The 25115-nt window shown below is 41.1% G+C and overlaps 2 protein-coding genes across 4 annotated transcripts in view; one reads left to right on the top strand and one right to left on the bottom strand.

Moving 5' to 3' along the window:
- The first annotated feature begins 13 nt into the window (after positions 1-13).
- Positions 14-22379, top strand: LOC139576395 (calcineurin B homologous protein 3-like). Of its 2 annotated transcripts, none has more exons than XM_071402495.1 (8): positions 14-261; positions 8007-8076; positions 11076-11156; positions 11424-11563; positions 12030-12091; positions 12338-12445; positions 13097-13144; positions 21314-22379. In XM_071402495.1, exons 1-8 carry the CDS (start codon positions 198-200, stop codon positions 21395-21397), a joined length of 657 nt encoding a protein of 218 aa, XP_071258596.1. In that variant the 5' UTR covers positions 14-197; the 3' UTR covers positions 21398-22379. The 2 variants fall into 2 exon arrangements, with proteins under 2 accessions (XP_071258596.1, XP_071258597.1); XM_071402496.1 differs by lacking the exon at positions 14-261 and adding an exon at positions 1189-1259.
- The window catches only part of LOC139576393 (F-box/WD repeat-containing protein 8-like), a 34244-nt gene continuing 30439 nt past the window's right edge, over positions 21311-25115 (bottom strand). For both annotated transcript variants that reach the window (XM_071402488.1, XM_071402489.1), the window contains exon 11: positions 21311-23549. In XM_071402488.1, coding sequence (XP_071258589.1) covers positions 23384-23549 — 166 coding nt within the window. In that variant the 3' untranslated portion in view covers positions 21311-23383. The remainder of the gene's footprint in view (positions 23550-25115) is intronic.

Raw genomic sequence — 25115 nt, 5'->3', positions numbered from 1 at the left:
CGACAGACCATAATAAAGAGTGCATGTGTTACTAACTTCTTTATGACAGCAGAGGGAATCGCTAGTTGGTAGGGAGCACAGTACAGTAGGAGCGCGAAAAGTCCACATAACTCGTAGATTCACCTGCGGCAAAAATCGTAGTACACTCTTGTAATAATTTCAATGCGGAAAGTGTCGCTCTTTTGGGAATAACCGCAATGGGAGCCTCGCAGTCTGCGCGCACTGAACATGAGTTCCAAGATCTGGCTGATCGAACTGGATGTAAGTAGCCTGGGCTATATTATGCTCAAACTATAAGTGTTAATCAAATCAAAGTGTATTTGTCACGTGCGCCGAATACAACAGGTACCTTACAGTGAAAAGCTTACTTACTAACCAACAGTGCAATTTTTAAGTAAAAAATAGGTATTAGGTGAACAATAGGAAAGGTAAGGAAATAAAAAACAACAGTAAAAAGACAGTGAATAACAATAGCGAGGCTATATAAAGGCACTGGTTAGTCGGGCTAATTGAGGTAGTATGTACATGTAGGTATGGTTAAAGTGACTGCATATATGATAAACAGAGAGTAGCAGTAGCGTAAAAAATGGGGTGGCGGGACACAATGCAGATAGTCCGGGTAGCCAATGTGCGGGGGCACCGGTTAGTCGGGATAATTGAGGTGGTATGTACATGTAGATATGGTTAAAGTGACTATGCATATATGATAAACAAAGAGTAGCAGCAGCATAAAAGAGGGGTTGGTGGGGGGACACAATGCAAATAGTTCAGGAAGCGGTTTGATTACCTGCTCAGGAGTCTTATGGCTTGGAGGTAAAAGCTTTTGAGAAGCTTTTGGTCCATGCAGTAGTAGAGAGAACAGTCTATGACTGGGGTGGGTGGGGTCCTCTGAAACCGCCTGGTGTAGAGGTCCTGGATGGCAGGCAGCTTAGCCCCGGTGATGTACTGGGCCGTACGCACTACCCTTTGTAGTGGCTTGCGGTCGGAGTCCGAGCAGTTGCCATACCAGGCAGTGATGCAACCAGTCAGGATGCTCTCGATGTTGCAGCTGTAGTCAATGAATAACATTCTCACATAGGTGTTCCTTTTGTCCAGGGGGGAAAGGTCAGTGTGGAGTGCAATAGTGATTGCATCATCTGTGGATCTGTTTGGGCGTTATCCAAATTGGAGTGAGTCTAGGGTCTCTGGGATAATGGTGTTGATGTGAGCCATTACCAGCCTTTCAAAGCACTTCATGGCTACGGACGTGAGTGCTACAGGTCTGTAGTCATTTAGGCAGGTTACCTTAGTGTTCTTGGGAACAGGGATTATGGTGGGCTGCTTGAAACATGTTGTTATTACAGACTCAATCAGGGACATGTTGAAAATGTCAGTGAAGACAACTGCCAGTTGGTCAGCACATGCCCGGAGCACACGTCCTGGTAATTCGTCTGGCCCTGCGGCCTTATGAATGTTGAGCTGTTTAAAGGTCTTACTCACATCGGCTACGTAGAGCGTGATCACACAGTTGTCCGGAACAGCTGATGCTCTCATGCATGCCTCAGTGTTGCTTGCCTCGGAGCGAGCATAGAAGTGATTGAGCTCGTCTGGTAGGCTCGTGTCACTGGGCAGCTCCCGGCTGGGCAGCTCCCGGCAGCGTCGGAGCCGGTGTAGTATGATTCAATCTTAGCCCTGTATTGGCGCTTTGCCTGTTTGATGGTTAGTCGGAGGGCATAGCAAGATGTCTTATAAGCTTCCGGGTTAGAGTCCCGCACCTTGAAAGCGGCAGTTCTAGCTTTTAGCTCAGTGCGAATGTTGCCTGTAATCCATGGCCTCTGGTTGGGGTGTGTTTGTACAGTCACTTTGGGGACGACGTCCTCGATGCACTTATTGATTACACTGTTTCTATTGGATTATTATCAAATGCACCCAAAAAATCTAATTTGATCTTGTGTCAGGAAAATAAATAGCCTATCCTTAGATGAAGGGACAAATAGCATAAATGCCTCAATCTCATAGTTCAAACAGGAAATATGAATTCCTTTGTAGTGAGTCTTCCGAAGAGCATACAATAAGACACTGTATTCCAGCTGTTTTCACATGAATAGACAATAGTTGGATTGTCCTTCTGGTCATTCCATTAAAAATCTAGGCTACTCCTTCCAAAAAGCTTAAAGGACAGATGGACAACTGTTTTTTTAACAAGTTGAATAGAATGTCATGCTACTTGCCAATATGGTGCCATGTATGGTGAATAACCCATTGGAGTAGAATCTGTGATGATTTAGAGTGCAGTATTACTGTAAATGATGTAACTCAAATCCATTGACAGTCAAATATCACACTATTTTTGGAAGTGACAAGGGTAAAAAAAATATATGTTTTTTAAAAGTGGGTTATTTACTCTTTTGTGATAGGATGATGTTCTACAAATTTGGTCTGTTGCAGCAACATTTGTTGTGCTTGGAACACTGATCTGTTCATTCTCATCAACTGGCTTCTGTTATAAATGGGAGAACTGTGCTTCCTCCTCCCTCAGTGTAGAAGGGTGAGAGAGGTCAATCAAGACATAAAACAATACTCTGATTTCCAATGTTCAACATAAAATGTTTAGATTGTAATAAGTGTAATAACTTAATACAGCATGTTGGTTATTCAGTGTGAGATAACTCCTAAAGGAAGATAATGGTGAAGAAACGTGTCGCGCATTATGCAGCTGAATGGTATGCAAGTATTTGAACTGAAGTTTATAACCATGTCTTCCCTGAGTGCTGTTTCCTTGGCGTTTGTGGGGAAGCTTGTGTTTTTCAGTGATCCTGAAAGCTATACAGGTGTGGTTTCGGACCCAGGAAGGTTCAACCATGCTGGGCAGGTTCCAGGTGAGAGGCCAGACAAAACACGGCACCTGGCCCTCCAGGTTGGGGGTTGGGCGTGGGGCTAACAACCCCACCCAGTAAAAACCACCATGTTACAGAAACTGCAACAACTTCCAAAATTCAGGAAACTCTTGCCAATCTGTAGGCACTTTGACGGCTTTAGATGAAAGCCATACCCTGGAAATCAGGAGATCGTTGAGGAGTTTGCTAGGGCCCATAACTACAGTCAGTCTTGGAGTATGGAACTTCTGCACCACGTTTGAAACTTCAAAAACAGCTCAAGTTATCAGAGAGATAGACAAGTACAATGTGGACATCCTGTGTGTAAGGGAAAGCAGATGGACTGGTTAAGGGCGCAAGGTGACAAGTGATGGCTCAACAATTCTCTTCTCAGGAAAGGACGACGCCCACTCCAGTGGTTTAGCTCTCATTGTGAGCAAAACAACTGCCAAATCTCTCTTGGAATGGGAACCCATCAGTGACCAGCTTATCAGAGCATAATTCAACTGCAAGGTCACCATCCTGCAGTGCTATGCCCCCACCAACGAGACAGAGGAAGAGGACAAGGATGACTGGTATGAGCAGCTACTGCAAGCAGTATCCAATGTCCCACAATACAATGTGTTCCTGATAACTGGAGATATGAATGCGAAGGTTGGAGCCGGTAACATCGACTATGAGCAGGCCATGGGGCAACACGGCTGTGGGACCGTCAATAACAACGGTGAAAGGCTTGCCGACTTCTTCCTCAATAACAGCTGTGTGATTGGTGGCACACTCTTCCCTCACAAAGACATCCATAAATGAACATGAAGATCCCCAGATGGTCACACTGTCAACCAAATCGACCACATCAATGTCAACGAGACTTGCCAAAGGTCCCTATAGGATGTCAAGGTCCACCACCAGATGTCAACAGCAAGCTGTGAGCCACAAATGCTGTAAAACAAGGGTGGAAAATATTCAACATCAACAAGCAACACCTTGCCTGAGATAAAGAAAGTCTTTACTATCGAGCTAAGACATTGCTTCAGTTCATTAGCCAAAGCAGAAGATGAAGACCAGAGGGGTATACTACAGATGTAGGATCTTAAATTTGATCCAGTTTGCTACAGCAGGAAAGTAATCCTGCACCAAAAGGAAATGTGAATTATTATGTGGATTATAATTAATGGATATTTTTGTAGGGGTTGATACATTTTCTTTCATACATTCGTAAGGGAAAATCAAGTTTGTAATTTACAATTAGACATTTCTAACTTCAGAAGCCTTTTTAAACCTCAAATACAATAACAATTTAAGAATGTCCTGCATTGCAGGAAAGTCAACCTGCAATAGGGTGATCAAATTAAAATCCTACATCTGTACAAAGCAGGATCAACTAGTTAGCCTGCTAACTTGATAAACAACCAAAAATAACTATTGAATTTCTGAGGGGTATACTACAAAGCAGGATCAATAAGTTAGCCAGGTATATATTCTGAAATAACTTAATTTTTTTTTTGAAAGATAAGTTTGAAATAGGTATGGTCTATTTGACTCAACAACCAAAAACGCATACCTACGTTTAGCTTTCTACAGTTGGCCAGAGTAAAATTGTTGAATGCAAAATCACCTAGGCTGATTGAGCGAGCACAGTAGCAACGGTCATCAAAATTGTTAAAATGTTTTACAAACAATTTTAATAAATGCAACAGTTGACCAATCGAACAATGGATGAAGATACTCCAAACTATGTTTTTAATCCATCAGATATTGACTGTATTATAGCACATAAAACATTTTACTGGCACGGACAAATAATGAATCAGGGTTGAAGGATTTTGGTGGGAATTCAGGTATTCAATTTATTGTCAAATGTCACTTTTTCTTTCTTAGAATAAACTCATATAAACATTTTCAAATGGTAATCAGGTATTTTGTAATTATTGTGTGTTAAAATAAATACAATTATACGTGCATCATTTGCATAAATACACTGGGTGTACAGTATTTGCATATACAGTGCATTCAGAAAGTAGTCAGACCCCTTCCCCTTTTCCACATTTTGTTATGTTACAGCCTTATTCTAAAATTGATTAAATAAAAACATTTCCTCAGCAATATACACACAATACCTCATAATGACAAATAAAAAATTGGTTTTTAGAATTTTTTTGCAAATATATTTATTATTTCCATAAGTATTCAGACCCGAAAATCGAAATGCTCGGGAAACAGGGTGCATCCTGTTTCCATTTATCATTCTTGAGTTTTTTCTACAACTTGATTGGGGTCCACTTGTGGTAAATTAAATTGATTGGTCATGATTTGGAAAGGAACACACCTGTCTATATACGGTCCCACAGTTGACAGTGCATGTAAGAGCAAAAACCAAGCCATGAGGTCGAAGGAATTGTCCGTAGAGCTCTGAGACATGATTGTGTCGAGGCACAGATCTGGGGAAGGGTACCAAAAATGTCTGCAGTATTGAAGGTCCCCAAGGTCCCCATCATTCTTAAATGGAAGAAATTTGGAACCACCAAGACTCTTCCTAGAGCTGGCCGCTCGGCCATACTGAGCAATCAGGGGAGAAGGGCCTTGGTCAGAGAGGTGACCAAGAACATGATGTTCACTCTGACAGAGTTCCAGAGTTCCTCTGTGGAGATGGGAGAACCTTCCTGAAGGACAACCATCTCTGCAGCACTCCACCAATCAGGCCTTTATGGCAGAGTGCCCAGACGGAAGCCACTCTTCAGTAAAAGGCAAATGACAGCCCTCTTGGAGTTTGCCAAAAGGCACCTAAAGGACTCTCAGACCATGAGAAACAAGATTCTCTGGTCTGATGAAACAAGATTGAACTCTTTGGCCTGAATGCCAAGCGTCACGTCTGCAGAGAAGAATGGGAGAATGGGAGAAACTCCCCAAATACAGGTGTGCCAAGCTTGTAGTGTCATACCCAAGAAGACTCGAGGCTCTAATCACTGCCAAAGGTTCTTCAACAAAGTATTGAGTAAAGGGTCTGAATACTTATGTAAATGTGATATTTCAGATTTTTACAAGTTAGCTAAAATTTCTAAAACCCTTTTTTTGCTTTGTCATTTATGGGGTATTGTGTGTAGATGATTAGGGGGAAACAATAGAATCCATTTTAGAATAAGGCTGTAACGTAACAAAATGTGGAAAATGAAAGGGGTCTGAATACTTTCCGATTGCAATGTATTCATACATTAACATAAATGGGTAGAACTGGGCTGAAACCACCAAAAACTTGCTCTGTCTAGGCCTATCTGCACTAACCTGCACTGTCTAGACTGCCTCATTAATGACTGTTGTTGTCACATTCTTTACATTGTTTGTGAGGTCAGACATAATATCACTATAATCAGTGTTCATTTTTGGAAGTTGCTTTCATTTCAGAGCATCTAATTTGTAAACATTTCAACTCTATTTTAAATTATGACTTTTTTCAATTCAACAAAACCCATAAAAATAAAGTTATCTTTCTTGTGATGTTAGTGTAGAGACGATACGTTAAAGGTAGACTCAGCAGTGTGACATAGATGCAGAAAGTAAATAGCATAGTGGGTCAATTTCTACAATAACTGACCCTGTTTCACTGTGCTACCTACTCATGTAATGTCTCATAAATACCTATAGGTCTCGGCCTTGTCTGATAAATACTGATACTACTATAGCAACATGTCCTTGGCTTAAGTCATTCCACACACACGCCCATGCCCGAGAGGCTTGACGATTTAGCAATTCAAGGATTTCTATTATCTGCTTGAAAACATGACTAACAAATCTGTTATCCTTCCTGTGATTACATTGTTGAAACAATTGCACTGATACCTCTGTTCACAAAAATGGCTTAAGAGTTGAGCCATGAGCTTGCAGTGCAAAGTCAAGGTTGGCTGAATACAGATGCAACTCAAAGGGTTGAGAGGGAAAACAGAAGAGTCTGAAATGCAATACGCAATATTGCTGTATTGCTGCATACACACCACCCACGTAAGTCTATAAACCTGCCTGTGCAAGAGTTTAGTGTGTGGCATTGTTCTGTGTGGTTGCTGAAGCATTCACCTTCAGTAGTTGTTGCTACTGCAAAAAATAATTTTGTTAAGGGCATTTCCGTGTCCCATAAGCACTAACATGTGAAGTTCATAGGAGCACATCAGATTTGGTGTCAAATTAAAGCTAAGAGTCTACATATGTTTTTTATTATTAAGGAATATATAAATTCTTTAACTATTTTCCATCCTAAAAATGTAGAATAAGGCACTGATTTCTGGTCAAATAGATGGAAAAGGGGTCTTGGCAAACAGAAAAAGTCTTAATTCGGAGTAGATATTTTGGAAAATGTGGTGACATAAAAAACTGAGGGAGATTTTACCTTAAGTATGTTATCAAATCTGCACTGTCATTTGAGTAAATGTGTTTTTGTAAAAATGTCAGTAGAAATTGATAAAAGTAGTCCTTGTGCATATGGTTATATGGTTTAACTTTTCAATCAATAGTTTTTGTTTGGCATACTTTTAAAGTGAAAAATAGTCTCACCGTCATTCTGTTACCATGAAATTATTCTTATGTGCTTTCAACAAGCACTGTGAGGGCAAAGCACGTTCCACCTTTGAGGAGAAGTCAAAATAAGCACTATTGTATGCAAAGTTTGCACGCAAAGTAAAATATCACAATCTGTGGTTCTTTAACTGTATCTTGCAACCATAACAGGGGAAATATTACCCCCTGTGATCCTGTATTTCAGACATTAGCTCACAAAGAAGTCAATAATTCAAAGTTCCCTTTGAAAGCAAATATAATCTCACTAGAGTATGTTTGTTTTTCTATTATTGTGTTTTTTATCATTATGCTGATTGTGTTGTAGGCCTATTGTTGTCACAATTCTGCCCATTTCTTAAGAGGTTTATCTGTTCTGTACCCTTTTGCACCTGAATCCAAAGTTCATAATTGCTACAGGTCATTTACATGTTTTACACTTCAAAACCAATACATACCAGAATGAAAGGCTAAAAAGAAAATATTTGGTGAAGATATCCAGCTAGTCTTGAAGGGTGGGGTATCTAGAAATGGAATACCCTCAAGTTATTATGCCTTTAATAAGTCTTAAGTTGCTAATCCTCCAAACTACTGTGAATTGTTTCCATTCAGTTTCCCTGGAGCAGATTGGCAACCTCAACAAGAGATTCAGACAGCTGAGCAAGAATAAGGAGACACTAAGGTAGTGTCACCAACACCATATATTTACAGTGCATCATCGGCTGTCACCCATCTCATCTATTCGTAAACTGTAAAACCATTCTGGAAATATTTTATGTATTTTGGAATTTACCTTAAAATATGTTACGTAAAATATAGTAGCAGTTCACTTACAAATAGTACAAGGTCGAACAAAATAAAAGCACATCCTCTAAAGTAAGAGGGAAAAAGGTTTTGTTGTATTTCGAATGGCTTGTAATTCCACCCCAAAGAATACGTTACCATATTGTATTTTTGGAGTGCCAAAATCCTTTTGACCACTAGTGGGTGCATGGTATTGTTGTTTCTGGCTACATTTGTGCTGTACCAATTTAATTGATATGTAGTAGTAGTACCCCATCAATTAAATGTCTATAGGGGACAGATTGGAGTGGAAGCAAGTCTTAAACATTTAATGGTTGAGTATTTGCCTTAATGGTTGAGTATTTGCCTTTGCCATGTAGTCACTGTATGGAAGCCTTTGTTAATGCCTCTAGAAGTGTAAGTGCAACATTTGGTATTTTATAACACTTACACTTCTGGAGGCCTTAACACAGGCTTCAAAATTGGCAGTCATTGATATACTGTCATATGTAAACACATTACCTAGCAGCCAACCTGCTTGCAAAGACCACTTATCCTGGACATTTTCTTGATACCGTTCGTTACGATAAGAAGCTTATACTGGAGAAATTTGAAATTAAACAAGTATTTCTAATATGGTTTTGTTGTTTCTGGCACATTAACATATGAGGTGTGCCTTGTAAGAGGCTACATGTGTCCTACCTGTTAGTGAAAGGGCTGTACCAATGTAATTGATACTTGTTGACAGTAACCTTAATATAATACTTGTTAACAGTAACCTTGGCCTTTAGCAAAAGGCAGTAAACATCTCACATGATAATATACACTGCTCAAAAAAATAAAGGGAACACTAAAATAACACATCCTAGATCTGAATGAATGAAATATTCTTATTAAATACTTTTTTCTTTACATAGTTGAATGTGCTGACAACAAAATCACACAAAAATGATCAATGGAAATCAAATTTATCAACCCATGGAGGTCTGGATTTGGAGTCCAACTTTGATGTAATCCAACTTTGATGTAATGTCCTTAAAACAAGTCAAAATGAGGCTCAGTAGTGTGTGTGGCCTCCACGTGCCTGTAGACCTCCCTACAACGCCTGGGCATGCTCCTGATGAAGTGGCGGATGGTCTCCTGAGGGATCTCCTCCCAGACCTGGACTAAAGCATCCGCCAACTCCTGGACAGTCTGTGGTGCAACGTGGCGTTGGTGGATGGAGCGAGACATGATGTCCCAGATGTGCTCAATTGGATTCAGGTCTGGGGAACGGGCGGGCCAGTCCATAGCATCAATGCCTTCCTCTTGCAGGAACTGCTGACACACTCCAGCCACATGAGGTCTAGCATTGTCTTGCATTAGGAGGAACCCAGGGCCAACCGCACCAGCATATGGTCTCACAAGGGGTCTGAGGATCTCATCTCGGTACCTAATGGCAGTCAGGCTACCTCTGGCGAGCACATGGAGGGCTGTGCGGCCCCCCAAAGAAATGCCACCCCACACCATGACTGACCCACCGCCAAACCGGTCCTGCTGGAGGATGTTGCAGGCAGAACGTTCTCCATGGCGTCTCCAGACTCTGTCACGTCTGTCACATGTGCTCAGTGTGAACCTACTTTCATCTGTGAAGAGCACAGGGCGCCAGTGGCGAATTTGCCAATCTTGGTGTTCTCTGGCAAATGCCAAACGTCCTGCACGGTGTTGGGCTGTAAGCACAACCCCCACCTGTGGACGTCGGGCCCTCATACCACCCTCATGGAGTCTGTTTCTGACCGTTTGAGCAGACACATGCACATTTGTGGCCTGCTGGAGGTCATTTTGCAGGGCTCTGGCAGTGCTCCACCTGCTCCTCCTTGCACAAAGGCGGAGGTAGCGGTCCTGCTGCTGGGTTGTTGCCCTCCTACGGCCTCCTCCACGTCTCCTGATGTACTGGCCTGTCTCCTGGTAGCGCCTCCATGCTCTGGACACTACGCTGACAGACACAGCAAACCTTCTTGCCACAGCTCGCATTGATGTGCCATCCTGGATGAGCTGCACTACCTGAGCCACTTGTGTGGGTTGTAGACTCCGTCTCATGCTACCACTAGAGTGAAAGCACCGCCAGCATTCAAAAGTGACCAAAACATCAGCCAGGAAGCATAGGAACTGAGAAGTGGTCTGTGGTCACCACCTGCAGAACCACTCCTTTATTGGGGGTGTCTTGCTAATTGCCTATAATTTCCACCTTTTGTCTATTCCATTTGCACAACAACATGTGACATTTATTGTCAATCAGTGTTGCTTCCTAAGTGGACAGTTTGACAGAAGTGTGATTGACTTGGAGTTACATTGTGTTGTTTAAGTGTTCCCTTTATTTACTTATTTATTTAATTATTTTTCTCCCCAATTTTCGTGGTATCCAATCACTAGTAATTACTATCTTGTCTCATCGCTACAACTCCCGTACGGGCTCGGGAGAGACGAAGGTCGAAAGCCACGCGTCCTCCGAAGCACAACCCAACCAAGCCGCACTGCTTCTTAACACAGCGCGCCTCCAACCCGGAAGCCAGCCGCACCAATGTGTCGGAGGAAACACCGTGCACCTGGCCCCCTTGGTTAGCGCGCACTGCGCCCGGCACGCCACAGGAGTCGCTGGAGCGCGATGAGACAAGGATATCCCTACCGGCCAAACCCTCCCTAACCCGGACGACGCTAGGCCAATTGTGCGTCACCCCACGGACCTCCCGGTCGCGGCCGGCTGCGACAGAGCCTGCCGCGCCACCCAGAGACTCTGGTGGCGCAGCTAGCACTGCGATGCAGTGCCCTTGACCACTGCGCCACCCGGGAGGCCCCCTTTATTTTTTTGAGCAGTGTAGTTGTTACTAACATATTTTCATGTCATGTTTTCTTTTGCAGTCGACAGGATTTGGCGAGCATCTCTGCTCTAGATAACAATCCACTCCGGCCTCAAATTATTAATGCCTTCTTTGACAAAAGGTGATTATATAGCCAAAGTACAATATTGAAATCTCTTGTTTAATACATACTGCATTTACTGACATTACTGTTAAAACGATGTTTTTACACAGAGGACAGTTTTGTTCATGAGATAATCGGTGATGCTGTAAAGGCCTTGGTTTTGAAGCATGTTCAACCCTGTGTTGAGTGAATTCACATATGTAACTCTATACCCCTAGCCTTGGTAACCTCACCGGTTAGTCTGGTTTAACCAGGCTAATGCCTCTCTGTGTTTATTTGATTTAGAAACCTCCGTCAGAATGAGGTGGGTACGGTCCAGGTGATTGGCTTTGAGGAGTTCCTTATGGTCATGTCTCACTTTCGTCCGGCAGCTATGCACATCACAGAGGAGGAGAGGGAGAAATTGAGGCGGGAAAAACTACGCTGTATGGTTTGGTGATGAGTAGAGTAACTTTGCTGCGACTTGTGTTTGTGCCCAGAGCTAATGCCTAGGCTTTAGCTCAGTGGGCTAATGTGGTCTTGACTGAGTCATGCAGGCAACATGTTTTATATAAGGGCTATTCCAGATTGAATCATAACATAGTTTCAGTTCTCTAATCATACTCTAGTGTAGAGTCTAGATTGGGTCTGGAGTAGACCAGCCAGTCTGTCTTGCTCCTACTTATCATGGATGCAGCTCAGAAAGCCAAACATTCTCATAATCATGACTTCCTCATCCACCCTGATGATGTGAAATGAGCCATTAGGCCCCTATCCTGCCCCTGGAACCCTTCCAATTTGATGATGAATAGAATATAAATCATAGTAGAGACCTGTTACACTATCTTTGGGGATAAAATAGTTAGTAAAAATTTCCTATTTTGCTTGTTCGTCTTCATTGTGTCTCTTCAGTTGTGTTCAACATGCATGACACAGACAGTGACGGCACCATCACTCTGGAGGAGTACAGACGGGTAAGGCCTCCCTTTTCTACTCTCTCCTCACCATAATCCTCCATGGCCCAGGGCGTGTATTCACAAAGTATCTCAGAGTAGGAGTGCTGTACTAAAATCAGGTTCCCCCTTGTCCATGTAATATTATTCATTATGATCAAAAAGGCAAAACTGATCCTATGTCAGCACACCTATCCCGGTACATTTTTGTGAAGGTCTGTTTATCATTGACGTTGAATGGACCGGTGTGCTCTTTTCTTCCTCTAGGCGGTAGAAGAGCTCCTGTCTAAGGCTGGCACAATCGGGCAGGAGACCGCAAAGGCCATTGCAGACGCCGCCATGCTGGAAGTTGCAAGCACCACAAGGGGCAAAATGGTAATGGGGTTATCACTTAATCACTCATGTTCGTACCCTTAAGACCAAAGAGTGTGTGAGTAAGATAAAACGATAACACAATTGATTACAGTGAACCACATCTTATTTTTAAGTGCAAAGAACTGTTCTACTTTGTACTGCTTTGTGCCGTGCCTAAGAACAACCCTTAGCCGTCTGATATTCATGATGGTCCACAAGTCCTCATGCCTTATTGCTTAAAGTGGCAAACTGCAGTTGAAACAATAACGTGTGTACAATAAAATACAAAGGATATTTTATGCTGAAACCATAATATTAAACACCAATGGTTTTCACTAAGTTGATGATTTATATTTCGGATAATTTGTACAGCTTTGTCACTATAATATTTTTTTTTCAAATCATCTTATTTGATTATTTCATATATTTTACACGCGATAAGGCCACAGAGGGACAGATATTATTAGACACCCGTGATAATCTGAAGTACCTAAAAGGCCCTAGATGTCATTTTATACAATTCCAAAGAAACCTTGAAAGTTACCTAAATTCTGGTAGTTTACTGGTACATTTGAAAAGTTCCAGTAATATACACTCCCTTTGCAACCCTATGTAAAAATGTATGTAGCAACTGTAGATTTCCCCTTTAAATTGGGTTACTTTGTTTTTCAGGAACCTGATGAATTCTATGAAGGACTCACTTTTGAAAATTTTCTTCAGGTATGGTTGTATATACAGTACAGTATACAGTGAGTGTACAAAACATTAGAAACAACTGCTCTTACCATGACAGACTAACCAGCAGACTGTGCCAGCTGCATACCACACTGCATACCACTGCTGGCTTGCTTCTGAAGGTAAGCAGGGTTGGTTCTGGTCAGTCCCTGAATGGGAGACCAGATGCTGCTGGAAGTGGTGTTGGAGGGTCAGTAGGAGGCACTCTTTCCATTGGTCCCAAAAATATCCCAATGCCCCAGGGCAGTGATTGGGGACACTGCCCTGTGTAGGGTGCAGTCTTTTGGATGGGACGTTAAACGGGTGTCCTGACTCTCTGAGGTCATTAAAGATTCCGTGGTACTTATTGTAAGAGTAGGGGTGTTAACCCCGGTGTCCTGGCTCAAATTCACAATCTGGCCCTCAAACCATTCACGGTCACCTAATAATCCCCAGTTTACAATTGGCTCATTCATCCCCCTCCTTTCCCCTGTAACTTTTCCACAGGTTGTTGCTGTAAATGAGAATGTGTTCTCAGTCAACTTACCTGGTAAAATAACAGATAAATAAAAACTAGGTGAAAAATATGTCACTTGATAAATCTGCTTCAAACAGTGTAGATGAAGGGGAGGAGACATGTTAAATAAGGATTTTTAAGCCTTGAGACGGATTGTGGACACTAGAGGTCAACCGATTTCAAGTTATCGGAAATCGGTATTTTTGGACACCGATTTGGCCAATTTCTTTTTTCTTTACACCTTTATTTAACTACGCAAGTCAGTTAAGAACACATTCTTATTTTCAATGACGGCCTAGGAACGGTGGGTTAACTGCCTTGTTTAGGGGCAGAATGACAGATTTTTACCTTGTCAGCTTGGGGAGTCAATCTTGCAACCTTACGGTTAATTAGTCCAACGCTCTAACCACCTGCTTTACATTGCACTCCACGAGGAGCCTGTCTGTTACGCGAATGCAGTAAGAAGCCACGGTAAGTTGCTAGCTAGCATTAAACTTATCTTATAAAAAACAATCAATCATAATCACTAGTTAACTACACATGGTTGATGATATTACTAGTTTATCTAGCGTGTCCTGCGTTGCATATAATCGATCTGGTGCGCATTCGCAAAACAGGACTGTCGTTGCTCCAACGTGTACCTAACCATAAACATCAATGCCTTTCTTAAAATCAATACACAGAAGTATATATATTTTTAAACCTGCATATTTAGCTAAAAGAAATCCAGGTTAGCAGGCAATATTAATCAGGTGAAATTATGTCACTTCTCTTGCGTTCATTGCGCGCAGAGTCAGGGTATATGCAACAGTTTGGGCTGCCTGGCTCGTTGCGAACTAATTTGCCAGAATTTTATGTAATTATGACATAACATTGAAGGTTGTGCAATGTAACAGGAATATTTAGACTTATGGATGTCACCCGTTAGATAAAATACGGAACGGTTCCGTAATTCACTGAAATAATACATGTTTTGTTTTCGAGATGATAGTTTCCGGATTCGACCATATTAATGACCGAAGGCTTGTATTTCGCTGTGTTATTATGTTATAAATAAGTCTATGATTTGATAGAGCAGTCTGACTGAGCGGTGGTAGGCAGCAGCAGGCTCATAAGCATTCATTCAAACAGCACTTTCCTGCATTTTGCCAGCAGCTCTTCCCTATGCTTCAAGCATTGCGCTGTTTATGACTTCAAGCCTATCAACTCCCGAGATTAGGCTGGTGTAACCGATGTGAAATGGCTAGCTAGTTAGCGGGGTGCGCGCTTATAGCGTTTCAAACGTCACTCGCTCTGACTTGGAGTAGTTGTTCCCCTTGCTCTGCATGGGTAACGCTGCTTCGAGGGTGGCTGTTGTCGATGTGTTCCTGGTTCGAGCCCAGGTAGGAGCGAGGAGAGGGACGGAAGCTATACTGTTACACTGGCAATACTAAAGTGCCTATAAGAACATCCAATAGTCAAAGGTATATGAAATACAAATCGTATAGAGAAATAGTCCTATAATTCCTATAATAACTACAACCTAAAACTTCTTACCTGGGAATATTGAAGACTCATGTTAAAAGGAACCACCAGCTTTCATATGTTCTCATGTTCTGAGCAAGGAACTTAAACGTTAGCTTTCTTACATGGCACATATTGCACTTTTACTTTCTTCTCCAACACTTTGTTTTGCATTATTTAAACCAAATTGAACATGTTTCATTATTTATTTGAGGCTAAATTGATTTTATTGATGTATTATATTAAGTTAAAAGAAGTGTTCATTCAGTATTGTTGTAATTGTCATTATCGGCCGATTAATCGGTAACAGCTTTTTTGGTCCTCCAATAAAAATCATAATCGGTCGACCTCTAGCATGAACCCTCCTTGGTGTCGAAAGCATTCCACAGGGATGCTGGCCTATGTTGACAATGCTTCCCACAGTTGTGTCAAGTTGGATGGATGTTTTTTGGGTGGTGGACCATTCTTGATACACACGGGAAACTGAGCGTGAAAAACCAAGCAGCGTTACAGTTCTGGCACCTACTTCCATACCCTTTTCAAAGGCACTTAAATATTTTGTCTCGCCCATTCACCCTCTGAATGGCACACATACACTATATATACAAAAGTATGTGGACACCCCTTCAAATGAGTGGATTCCGATATTTCAACCACACCCGTTGCTGACATGTGTATAAAATCGAGCACACTCCATAGACTAACATTGGCCTTACCGAAGAGCTCAGTGACTTTCAACATAACACCGTCATAGGATGCCACCTGTCCAACATGTCAGTTCATCAAATTTCTGCCCTGCTTGAGCTACCCCTGTCAACTGTAAATGCTGTTGTTGTGAAGTGGAAACATCTAGGTGCAACAACAGCTCAGCCGCGAAGTGGTAGGCCACACAAGCTCACAGAACGGGACTGCCATGTGTGCCATTCAGAGTGCCGAAGCGCGTAGTGCGTAAAAATCGTCTGTACTCTGTTGCAACACTCACCACCGAGTTCAAAACTGCCTCTCAAAGCAACGTCTGCACAAGAACTGTTTGTCGGGAGCTTCGTGAAATCGGTTTCCATGGCCGATCATCCGCACAAAAGCCTAAGATTACCATACGCAATGCCAAGCGTCAGCTGGAGTGGTGTAAAGCTCGCTGCCATTGGACTCTGGAGCAGTGGAAAAGCGTTCTCTGGAGTGATGAATCACACTTCACCATCTGGCAGTCTGACGGACTTGGTTTGGCGGATGCCAGGAGAACGCTATCTGCCCCAATGCTTAGTGTCAACTGTAAAGTTTGTTGGAGGAGGAATAGTTAGTTCCAGCGAAGGGAAATCTTAACGCTACAGCATTCTAGACGATTCCGTGCTTCCAACTTTGTGGCAACAGTTTGGGGAAGGCCCTTTTCAGCAGGACAATGCCCCTGTGCACAAACCGAGGTCTATACAGACACGGTTTGTCGAGATCGGTGTGGAAGAACTTGACTGGCCTGCACAGAGCCCTGACCGCAACCCCATCGAACACCTTTGGGATGAATTAAAACGCAGACTGCGAGCCAGGCCTAATCACCTAACATCAGTGCCCAACCTCATTAATGCTCTTGTGCCTGAATGGAAGCAAGTCTCTGCAGCAATGTTCCAACATCTAGTGAAAAGCCTTCCCAGAAGAGTAGAGGCTGTTATAGCAGCAAAGGGGGGTACCAACTCCATATTAATGCCCATGATTTTGGAATGAGATGTTCGATGAGCAGGTGTCCACTAGAGGTCGACCGATTATGATTTTTCAACGCCGATACCGATTATTTGAGGACCAAAAAAGCCGATGCCGATTAAAACCTTTTCTCAATACAGGGGGTGCTGTTTCCACTTTGGAAAATATCGTCTCCAAATTAAACTGCCTCATACTCAATTCTTGCTCGTACAATATGCATATTATTATTACTATTGGATAGAAAACAATCTCTAGTTTCTAAAACCGTTTGAATTATGTCTGTGGGTGAACCAGAACTCTTTCTACAGCGAAAATTATGACAGGACATGCGAAGCTCTGAAAAATAGTCTCTGATCTCGGATCAGTTTTAAGCTCTGTGTATGCCCTATGGATCGAAATGAACTGCACCCGCCTTCCCCTGGATGTCAGTAACCAATGAGAAGTGGAATGGCGTCTCTACGTGTTTCTCAGAGTTTATAAAAGGCAATGGAGTGAGATGTCCCTTCTTTTCGACGCTCGCCAGGACGCAAGGGAGGACATCAGAAATGCATGCTCAAAAGCTCTCGTTATTGACCAAAGATCTATCCGTCTGTGATTTAATTCGATATAGGTGTTAGAAACATCATAACGAAGTTATTTGAAACCGATTTATATCAGTTTATGCGAGTATATTGCTATTTTTCGGAATTTCCTTAGTATTGCGTTTGAGGATTTGGACATGTGTGTGCCGTGTAGCTATCGTTAGCTGCTAGTTCCGAAGTTGAAGAGGTCGTTTTACAACAAAGCAACGATTCTTTTGGACAAAGGACACATTGCCCAAGATACTGATGGAAGCTCGTCCAAAAGTAAGAGTTATTTATGATTTTATTCCGTATTTATGTGGAAAAATGTAAACGCAGTTGCCGGCCATTTTTTGCGGCACTAGTCTGGCTGTAACTCACAATGTATGTCTTGTAACGTTAATTTTAAAAATCTAAATCAGCGGTTGCATTAATAACCAATGCATCTTTCATTAGCTGTCCAACCTGTATTTTTTTTGTCAATCTAATCGATAAATAATCGTAAACATAGGTGCCTTTCCAAGATGGCGCCGGCCAGAATGCATGCCATGTTTTGACAGATTACATTGCATAACCACGATTTGTGATGCTAAATATGCACATTTTCGAACAAACTCTATATGCATTGTGTAATATGATGTTACAGGACTGTCATCTGAAGAATTCTGAGAAGGTTAGTGAAAAAATTAATATATTTTGGTGGCGATAACGTTATCGCCCCTTTTGCATTGATTCAATGCTGGGGTGATGTTAGCTCATGTGGTATGCTAATATAACGATATATTGTGTTTTCGCTGTAAAACACTTAGAAAATCTGAAATATTGTCTGGATTCACAAGATCTGTGTCTTTCGATTGCTGTATGCTGTGTATTTTTCAGAAATGTTTTAGGATGAGTATTTTGGTAATTGACGTCGGTCTCTGTAATTATTCCGGCTGCTTCCAACGCTATTTCAGATTGCAGCTGCAATGTAGAACTGTGATTTATACCTGAAATATGCAAATTTTTCAAAAAAAACATATGCTATACCATAAATATGTTATCAGACTGTCATCTTATGATGTTGTTTCTTGGTTAGTGGCTATATATATCTTTATTTAGTCGAATTAGTGATAGCTACTGATGCAGGAAAAAAATGGTGGGAAAAAAAAGTTGTGTCTTTTGCTATCGTGGTTAGCTAATAGATTTACATATTGTGTCTTCCCTGTAAAACACTTAGAAAATCTGAAATATTGTCTGGATTCACAAGATCTGTGTCTTTCGATTGCTGTATGCTGTGTATTTTTCAGAAATGTTTTAGGATGAGTATTTTGGTAATTGACGTTGATCTCTGTAATTATTCCGGCTGCTTCCAACGCTATTTCAGATTGCAGCTGCAATGTAGAACTGTGATTTATACCTGAAATATGCACATTTTTCAAAAAAAACATATGCTATACCATAAATATGTTATCAGACTGTCATCTTATGAAGTTGTTTCTTGGTTAGTGGCTATATATATCTTTATTTAGTCGAATTAGTGATAGCTACTGATGGAGTAAAAAACTGGTGGAGTAAAAAAAGTGGTGTCTTTTGCTAACGTGGTTAGCTAATAGATTTACATATTGTGTCTTCCCTGTAAAACATTTTAAAAATCAGAAATGATGGCTGGATTCACAAGATCTGTATCTTTCATCTGGTGTCTTGGACTTGTGATTTAATGATATTTAGATGCTAGTATTTACTTGTGACGCTATGCTAGGCTATGCTAGTCAGCTTTTTTACTGTGGGGGGTGCTCCCGGATCCGGGATGGGTACCAAGTAAAAGTAAAATTAATAATGACAATTACAACAATACTGAATGAACACTTATTTTAACTTAATATCATACATCAATAAAATCAATTTAGCCTCAAATAAATAATGAAACATGTTCAATTTGGTTTAAATAATGCAAAAACAAAGTGTTGGAGAAGAAAGTAAAAGTGCAATATGTGCCATGTAAGAAAGCTAATGTTTAAGTTCCTTGCTCAGAACATGAGAACATATGAAAGCTGGTGGTTCCTTTTAACATGAGTCTTCAATATTCCCAGGTAATAAGTTTTAGGTTGTGGTTATTATAGGAATTATAGGACTATTTCTCTCTATACGATTTGTATTTCATATACCTTTGACTATTGGATGTTCTTATAGGCACTTTAGTATTGCCAGTGTAACAGTATAGCTTCCGTTCCTCTCCTCGCTCCTACCTGGGCTCGAACCAGGAACACATCGACAACAGCCACCCTGAAAGCAGCGTTACCCATGCAGAGCAAGGGGAACAACTACTCCAAGTCTCAGAGCGAGTGACGTTTGAAACGCTGTAAGCGCGCACCCCGCTAACTAGCTAGGAATTTCACATCGATTACATCCGCCTAATCTCGGGAGTTGATAGGCTTGAAGTCATAAACAGAAGAGCTGCTGGCAAAACGCAGGAAAGTGCTGTTTGAATGAATGCTTACGAGCCTGCTGGTGCCTACCATCGCTCAGTCAGACTGCTCTATCAAATCATAGACTTAATTATAAAATAATAACACACAGAAATACAAGCCTTTGGTCATTAAAATGGTTGAATCCGGAAACTATCATTTCGAAAACAAAACGTTTATTCTTTCAGTGAAATACGGAACCGTTTCGTATTTTATCTAACGGATGGCATCCCTAAGTCTAAATATTGCTGTTACATTGTACAACCTTCAATGTTATGTCATAACTATGTACAATTCTGGCAAATTAATTACGGCCTTTGTTAGGAATAAATGGACTTCACACAGTTCGCAATGAGCCAGGCGGCCCAAACTGCGGCATATACCCTGACAGCTTGCACGGAACGCAAGAGAAGTGACAATTTTCCTAGTTATAAGAAATTCATGTTAGCAGGCAATATTAACTAAATATGCAGGTTTAAAAATATATACTTGTGTATTGATTTTAAAGAAAGGCATTGATGTTTGTGGTTAGGTACATTTATGCGCAACAACAGTGCTTTTTTCGCAAATGAGCTTGTTAAATCATCACCCGTTTGTCGAACAGGCACCGCATCGATTATATGCAACGCGGGACACGCTAGATAAACTAGTAATATCATCAACCATGTGTAGTTAACTAGTGATTATGTTAAGATTGATTGTTTTTTATAAGATAAGTTTAATGCTAGCTAGCAACTCACCTTGGTTTCTTGCTGCCCTCGCGTAACAGGTAGTCAGCCTGCCACGCAGTCTCCTCGTGTAGTGCAATGTAAGGCAGGTGGTTAGAAAGTTGGACTAGTAACCGGAAGGTTGCAAAAACGAATCCCCGACCTGACAAGGTAAAAATCTGTCGTTCTGCCCCTGAACAAGGCAGTTAACCCACCGATCCTAGGCCATCATTGAAAATAAGAATGTGTTCTTAACTGACTTGCCTTGTTAAATAAAGGTGTAAGAAAATATATATTTAAAAAATTAAAAATTCAATTTTTTTTTTTTAAATCGGCAAATCGGTGTCCAAAAATACAGATTACCGATTGTTATGAAAACTTGAAATTGGCCATTCCGATTAATGGTCGACCTCTAGTTCATGCTCTGACGAATTGAGCCTGTTCTGAGGGGAAAAGGGAGTGGTTGGGTGGGAGGGGGAGTTGGGTGGGGGAGGAGGTGCAACTCAATATTAGGAAGGTGTTCCTAATGTTTTGTACACTGTGTACAACCTCTTCCCCACTTCCCCATTTCACAAGCTATTCAAATTGGCTATTGTTACATTGGTTGAAAAAAGGAAATGCCACTTCACTTTTGAGTTATGCAAAAGAATGCTATTACAACACAGTGACATTTGCTGTCTTAATATACTGCTATACTTTATATATTGAATACTGCCATATGTCTTATATTCCCCTACATTTTCTCCCCACAGATTCTTAAAACCTTGGATATTGAGACGAGGATGCACGTTCGCTTTTTAAACATGGACACTGCAACCATGCGATGTGGAAAATGAGTCCCTGTCTCCTTTAAAATACATCTGGTACTGCTGTTTTTACAGAATGAATCTCTCCGGGCTTCCTTTGGAATGAAGCCAAATACCTATTTTAACTTATGAATGATTGATGGGAGATCATAATCCACTGTGATATACAGTGTCTTCAGAAATTATTCATACTCCTTGACTCTTCCACTGCTCCAGAGTCCAATGGCGGCGAGCTTTGGAATTTGACATAATGGGGTATTGTGTTTAGGCCAGTGACAAAAATGTCAACAATCCATTTTTAATTTCAGGCTGTAACACAACAAAATTTGGAAAAAGTCAAGGTGTGTAAACGCTTTCTGAAGGCACTGTAAGTGTACAATATTGTCTAAATACCGTATGTTGTACATTTTAAAAGGACAAACTATGCTGAAACTATATTTTAAGGTTCAGGTTAGACATTTGCATCCATTTCAGTGCCGTGCAATGTCCTTGCAGTATTTAGTGCTTGCCTGTGACTGAATACTAACATGCTTTCAGCTAAAAGTAAACACATACACCTCCAGTGCTCCAAATGAATCCCTTCATACCACCCTCATGTCAACGTTATGTATACATAACAGTACAGACATTTTGAATGTCTAGAGGTTCACACGACCCGCCACGTGGATCACTGAGAGGATCGGTGTTGGCATCCAGGGTCACTTTTATTCTGGCTCTGTGGGGCACAGTGCATTTTGACAGGGCTTCAGAATACACGGAAGACTCATTTATTTAGTTCACCAAGCTTCATTATTCCTGTGTCCTTTCAGTGGAGTCTCACCATTCTACCCTCTAAATCAAAGACCACTTTTATGTATTACTCATGGTGAAAACATTGATCCTTAAAATAAATGTTTAAATACATTAGATGAATATTGTTCTTTATATCCAAAGAACCTGTAATAGCCTTTGCACTAATGTATACACATATTTTAGTCATTAATTAAAAATAAAGAAATTATGAGATGAAAAATTGTTGGAGTTACTTGTGTTTTGCTTCCATCTTCTTGTGAAGATAGATAAGACTGCCATCTGCAATTCCACTGAAGTAAATTAAGTGAAAGGACCATGTGACTGTTGTTGCCCATCAATTTGTGGAGGATGTCAGTACCAACTTCAATGTCTAGTTAAAGGTCCAATGCAGCAGTTTCTATCTCAATATTAGTAATTACTAACAATTGGATACCATGAAATTGGGGAGAAAAGGGGGTAAAATTAAAAAGGTACGTTTTTTTTTGTTTTTTGTTAATGGTAAAAGATTAACAAAAGTAGCTTAGCGAAGTGACATTTCTCAAGCAAGAATTTTGCTAGGAATATCTGGGAGTGGTAAGGAGAAAACTGAAAATTAGCTATTATTGGCAGGGGTTTGAAACCATCTTTCTTATTGTTCTATTAACTAGCTCTTACACTAAAAGGGCAATATCATCATGTGGAAATATATATAAAACACAGAAAAATCACGTGTTTGACTGCACTGGATCTTTAACAAAACATGATCCCATCATAAGATGAAATCCATTCAGAATTCATTGCGCTAGACAAAATTTGCTAGATTAAAACAAACTCCTTAACAGTCCAAGGAAACATGAGCTTCTTTTAAAAAATAAGGACAGCTACTAATTAAAAATGAGATTCAGTTTGAAAAATCAAAACGGATATATAAAAGCTGATTTGCTTTGTACATACTGTCTACAGGGCTGGTGGTAGGGGTATGCAGGGCTGATGGTAGGGGTCTGAAGGGTTGGTAGTAAGGGTCTGAAGGGCTGGTGGTAGGGGTCTGAAGGGCTGGTGGTAGGAGTCAGTGGGAGGGGTGAAAGCCAGACAGGATATCATAGGGCACGGCCAGGCCAATGCTGTTGTTGTAGCCAGATGACTCCACATTGTTGGACCTGCAGATGGGCAGAACATGCGCTGGTGGAAGGGGTCTGCAGGGCTGATGGTACTAGTAGTAGGGGTCTAAAGGGCTGGTGGTAGGGGTCAGTGGGAGGCGTGAGAGCCAGACAGGATGTCATAGGGCACGGCGAGGCCAATGTTGTAGTTGTAACCAGATGACTCCACATAGTTGGACCTGCAGATGGGCAGAACATGGTCCTGGGAGGTGGAGTCCTCTGAGAAGTCATAGTGGCAAATCACTCCCCTATGTCTATAATGTGGACACACAAGAATTGGGGCAGTTAAACAACAAAACAACAAACAGACACTCATAGAATTAAATAGAATGTACAGTGCCTTCAGAAAGTATTCACATCCCTGGACTTTTCCCACATTTTGTTGTGTTACAGCCTGAATTTAAAATGGATTAAATTAAGATTTTGTGTCACTCGCCTACACACAATACCCCATAATGTCAAAGTTTGAATTAAAAATTAAAAGCTGAAATGTCTTAAGTCAATAAGTATTCAACCCCTACGGAAAGCCTAAAGTAAAAATGTGGTTAACTACTCACATAATTTATTTTTAATAATTTTATTTAACCTTTATTTAACTAGGCAAGTCAGTTAAGAAAAAAATATTGTTTACAATGGTGGCCTACCCTGGCTAAACCCTAACGACGCTGGGCCAATTGTGCGCCGCCCTATGGAACTCCCAATCACGGCAAGTTGTGATACAGCCAGGAATCGAACCAGGGTCTGTAGTGACGACTCTAGCACAGACGCAGTGCCTTAGACTGCTGCGCCACTTGGGAGCCCAAGTGAGTTGAATGACTACCTAATTTCTCTACCCCACACATACAGTTATCTGTAAGGTCCCTCAGTCGAGCAGTGAATTTCAAACACAGATTCAACCCCAAAGACCAGGGTGGTATTCCAATGGTGAAGTTATTAATTACACTTTGGATGGTATATCAATACACCCAGTCACTACAAAGATACAGTTGTCCTTCCTAACTCAGTTGCCGGTGAGAAGGAAAACGCTCAGGGATTTCACCATGAGGCCAACGGTGACTTAAAACAATTACAGAGTTTAACGACTGTGATGGAGGATGGATCAACAACATTGTAGTTACTCCACAATACTAACTTAAATGACAGAGTGTAAAGAAGGAAGCCTGTACAGAGTTAAAATATTCCAAAACATGCACCCTGTTTGCAATAAGACACTAAAGTAAAACTGCAAAAAATGTGTCAAAGAAATTAACTTTATGTCCTGAATACAAAGCTTTATGTTTGGGGCAAATCCAACAAAACATATCACTGAGTACCACTCTTCATATTTTCAAGCCTGGTGGTGGCTGCATCATGTTATGGGTATGTTTGTCATCGGCAAGAACTAGGGAGTTTTTTGGGATAAAAATAAATGGAATAGATCTAAGCACAGGCAACATCCTAGAGGAAAACCTGGTTCAGTCTGCTTTTCAACAAACACTGGGAGACAAATTCACCTTTCAGCAGGACAATAACTAAAAACACAAGGCCAAATATACACTGAAGTTATTCACCAAATCGACATTGAATGTTCCTGAGTGGCCTAGTTACAGGTTTGACTTAAATTGGCTTTAAATGTATGGCAAGACTTGAAAATGGCTGTCTAGCAATGATCAATAACCAACTTGACAGAGCTTAAAGAATTTTTTTAATAATAATGTGCAAATATTGTACAATCCAGGTGTGCAAAGCTCTTAGAGACTGACCCAGAAAGACTTACAGTTGTAATCGATGTCAAAGGTGATTCTAACATGTATTGAATCATCAGGGGGTTGAATACTTAT

Source organism: Salvelinus alpinus, chromosome 5 (assembly GCF_045679555.1).
Source record: "Salvelinus alpinus chromosome 5, SLU_Salpinus.1, whole genome shotgun sequence".
Lineage (NCBI taxonomy): Eukaryota > Metazoa > Chordata > Actinopteri > Salmoniformes > Salmonidae > Salvelinus > Salvelinus alpinus.
Note: the sequence above shows the minus strand (reverse complement) of the source record. Positions and strands in the feature narration are given on the sequence as shown.